General features: G+C 43.9%; 1 protein-coding gene across 2 annotated transcripts; it reads left to right on the top strand.

The window, feature by feature from the left end:
- The first annotated feature begins 375 nt into the window (after positions 1–375).
- On the top strand, positions 376–2,912 carry LOC125529969 (ATP-dependent RNA helicase eIF4A). 2 transcript variants are annotated; one of them, XM_048694390.2, is made up of 8 exons: positions 376–589; positions 1,144–1,252; positions 1,329–1,377; positions 1,517–1,657; positions 1,985–2,218; positions 2,405–2,444; positions 2,517–2,614; positions 2,705–2,912. In XM_048694390.2, exons 1-8 carry the CDS (start codon positions 526–528, stop codon positions 2,720–2,722), a joined length of 753 nt encoding a protein of 250 aa, XP_048550347.1. In that variant the 5' UTR covers positions 376–525; the 3' UTR covers positions 2,723–2,912. The 2 variants fall into 2 exon arrangements, with proteins under 2 accessions (XP_048550347.1, XP_087390964.1); XM_087534838.1 differs by having other exon boundaries at positions 400–589; positions 1,140–1,252.
- The last annotated feature ends 324 nt before the right edge of the window (positions 2,913–3,236 follow it).

The raw sequence follows: 3,236 nt of genomic DNA, 5'->3' as shown, positions 1-3,236 counted from the left end.
CGTCGAGATCCGTGCGACAGCGATGGGGCGTTCGCTGGGGTTGTCCTCCCATGAAACGTCAGCCAGATAACATGTCCGCTCTTTTAGCAGTAGACTTCACATCTTAAAGAAAAACCTTCCCCTTCTTAATCAATATAAAAAAATATGACAAAAGTTTTGTTTTGTTAAAAAAAATGTCTTTCTTGCAGAGATATTTTTTGCGGTTCGGCCTGCTACTTCTTTCTTACCTGGGCTGCAACCAGAGAGAAGCCCAACAGGCGGACGCAGCCGGCTCCTACCACGAAGCCCATGCCGTGACCCTCTCGCCTGCCGCCGTCAGTCCGTCCCCTCGCCGCCGCCCACCAGTGACCGTCGCCGCCGCCAATCCCACCCCCCTCACCTCCGCCCCCGCCCCTATTTCCTTGTCGCCCCACCACCGGACCCAGCCGGCCGTCCTCGGGTTCGACCACCACGTCGGCTTGAAGCTTCAGCCTCAACTGGTGACCCTCGCCGGCGCCGACGCCAACACCTCCTCCGCCCCCGCCCATGCCCGCGCGCTCCGCCGAGGACCTCATCAACTGGCCACCCTCTTGGACCTCATCATCCTCTGGTAATCAATCCATCCCTTCCAAAAGATAAAGAAAAAAAAAATCAGAGGATAGATATGCCTGTACCTGAAAATGTACCACTCTGTTGCACGATGGAGCTCATTGCTCAACACCTCAGGCTTTGCATGCTAGATTTCTATGGCTGTTCGATTTGTGTTTGTGTGCTCTGCATCTGCATTGCCATGGCACGGCTCTGCGCCTGTTTTGTTTGCTTTGGTTCGGTCACCACGTATGCATCAAAGCAAGCATTTATTAGCTGGTTGGATAGATGATGTACAGGCTTTGAAAAGAACCCCACAAATAAGAGTAGCATTTGGCTTAATTACGCATCGTGAGCGTGGGCGTGCTGATGTTGCTGCTATATATGCTCTCTCTGTTGTATGCGATTTCTCCGATATATCATTCATTCATCTTATCTGTACCATGTGGTTAATACATATCATTCATCTATGCACCTCTATTAAGTTATTTCTAGGAGATCATTGCGAGAGTAAGCTTAGCAAGAAAACTTAGAGTCACAGCCCCCTATTTTCTGATTATGTTCTCTGATAGACAGTTGCGCTGCTGTTTTTTGCTGAGCAATATTCCACCACCGCTGCGTCGATTTCCTCTCCGGACGTGATGACGTCTCCTAGCTCCCAGGCAATGACCCTATCGCACCCAAGGTGATAATCCCCTGCCCTGATCTTTCTGCCACATGTGCATCCCGCCCTACTTATGAACCCTCTTTAACATCCCCAGCTCCGGGCGCCATTTCTACCTCGCCGTTGACCGCCTCCAGTTCAAGATGGTGCGTGTCTGCCATCCCTGTTACCGTGCATTTTTGGGTTTCTCTTGGATCATAAGTATGACCAATTAAGCAGCCACAGATCGTGCACATTGAACCAGATTTTTGTTCTTGTGAACCTGTGATTGTTTTCGGTGTGCAGAGGACACTACTGGAGCTCCTAGGTGTTGTCTCTGACCGCCACGGCTCGGTACCCATTGCCATATGTGTTTCATCCCGGGATGAGCTAGATGCTGTCTGTGCTGCTGTTGCCAACCTCCCCTTTGTATCCTTATCACCGCTGGTATGCTCAAGTTGGTTGGGTATGAATTTCCATGTTCAGTTCTGTGATATACTTTGTGGTTGCATCATTGACAATTGTGGGATAGCCAAGTGTATGATATACACAATTTGCACTGTTAATTGCTTAATCCTTCAAGAGAAAACATTGATAATATTGACACCTTCATCTAGGAATTATGATTGTGCAATTGCAGATATTTTTCTGCATCCAATGGTCCCAGGCTATAGTGATATGAACATTGTTTCAGGTTTTCTTGATTGTTTATGGTCCTTGCTATGAACTAGTTTTGCTAGTTAATAATATCAATCTGTGGATTTGTGTACACAGTACAGCGATCAAGATGAAGCTGAGCGTGCATCTGTCCTTGAGAAATCCCGTCGGGCAGCAATACAGCGAAATCAGATTGAAGATACTTCTATTGATGGAAGTCCCAAGCCTGAAAGTGTGGTCTTGAAGCTAAATATTACAGTTGTAACAGATGCTTGCTTGCCTTCGGCGGCGATGGGAGAGGCTCCCCTTATGTCTCGTGTGCTGATAAACTATGAATTGCCTACAAAGAAGGTGAGCAGTCCTAATTTTTCATGATATTTTACCTTCAGGACTTCTGTGGCCCAAATACCCTTAGCTGTTTATGATAAATTTTACCTTTCAGTTCTATCATGCATTCAGGATGTTTCATTGTGCACCATTAGTTCTAATTTCTAGATCATTTTGGCTTACCTGATGTTTGTGTCTGAAATTTTTCAGGAGGCTTACTTAAGACGTGTATCAGCATGCTTGGCAACAGGTAACTTTAAAAAATATCAATTGATCCGCCTTTAGGAAGTTCTGATGTAGTTAATGTACTATGATTGTGCAGATGGAATCGTGATTAATATGGTGGTTGGTGGTGAGGTAGCTCTTCTAAGGTCTCTAGAAGAAACCAGTGGATTCGTCATTGCAGAGATGCCAATACATGTAAATTAACTCTTTCTTAAGACTTAAAATCTGTTTTGCTAGTAATACAGTGAGCTATTGTGATCTAAACTGAAAATATTTGCAATGCAGGTTTCTGAGATATTATGACAGTCTCAATTCGCTTCAGAAATTACTGTTGCACTTAACTATCCCAGTTTCTATTGGTGCTACATTGAATTGTGGGATTACTCTTTGCTTCCTTCATGTGTGGATTGCTCTTAAAATTAGGTTTCAGAATAATGGGATTGATGTTTATTACTTCTATTTACTGAGAAATTGACAGTTTTTGTGCTTAAAAGTCCTTATCTATCTATATACTTCTATTTCAAGAAGCATTTCTATGTTCTTTTCAGTTATTAAGGAAATGAAGATTTTCAGACTAGTACGATAATCAAACCTACTCCTATTCATAAGCAGTGGAAAATTACTCGCACGAACATCTGTAGTTCTAAACAGGATCAGTTGCAAAGAGACAGCCCAATTGGTATTGCCATGAAATGCTGCAGCTATGTTAGAATTGGTGCGCCTCAGCTGTCGCTTTGTTATATTATCCTTTGGGAAAATACATGCTATTATTAATATATTTCACACATTATTCATCTCATGTTCTATGTTTCATTAT

The sequence above is a fragment of the Triticum urartu genome, chromosome 7A, assembly GCF_056163025.1.
Source record: "Triticum urartu cultivar PI428250 chromosome 7A, HENAU_Tu73, whole genome shotgun sequence".
NCBI lineage: Eukaryota > Viridiplantae > Streptophyta > Magnoliopsida > Poales > Poaceae > Triticum > Triticum urartu.
Note: the sequence above shows the minus strand (reverse complement) of the source record. Positions and strands in the feature narration are given on the sequence as shown.

Coding starts and splice junctions, on each gene's coding strand:
- LOC125529969 (XM_048694390.2), top strand. CDS start 526: ATGCCCGCGCGCTCCGCCGAGGACCTCATCAACTGGCCACCCTCTTGG. Junction 1,253..1,328: donor ATGACCCTATCGCACCCAAG/GTGATAATCCCC, acceptor TAACATCCCCAG/CTCCGGGCGCCATTTCTACC. Junction 1,378..1,516: donor ACCGCCTCCAGTTCAAGATG/GTGCGTGTCTGC, acceptor TTCGGTGTGCAG/AGGACACTACTGGAGCTCCT.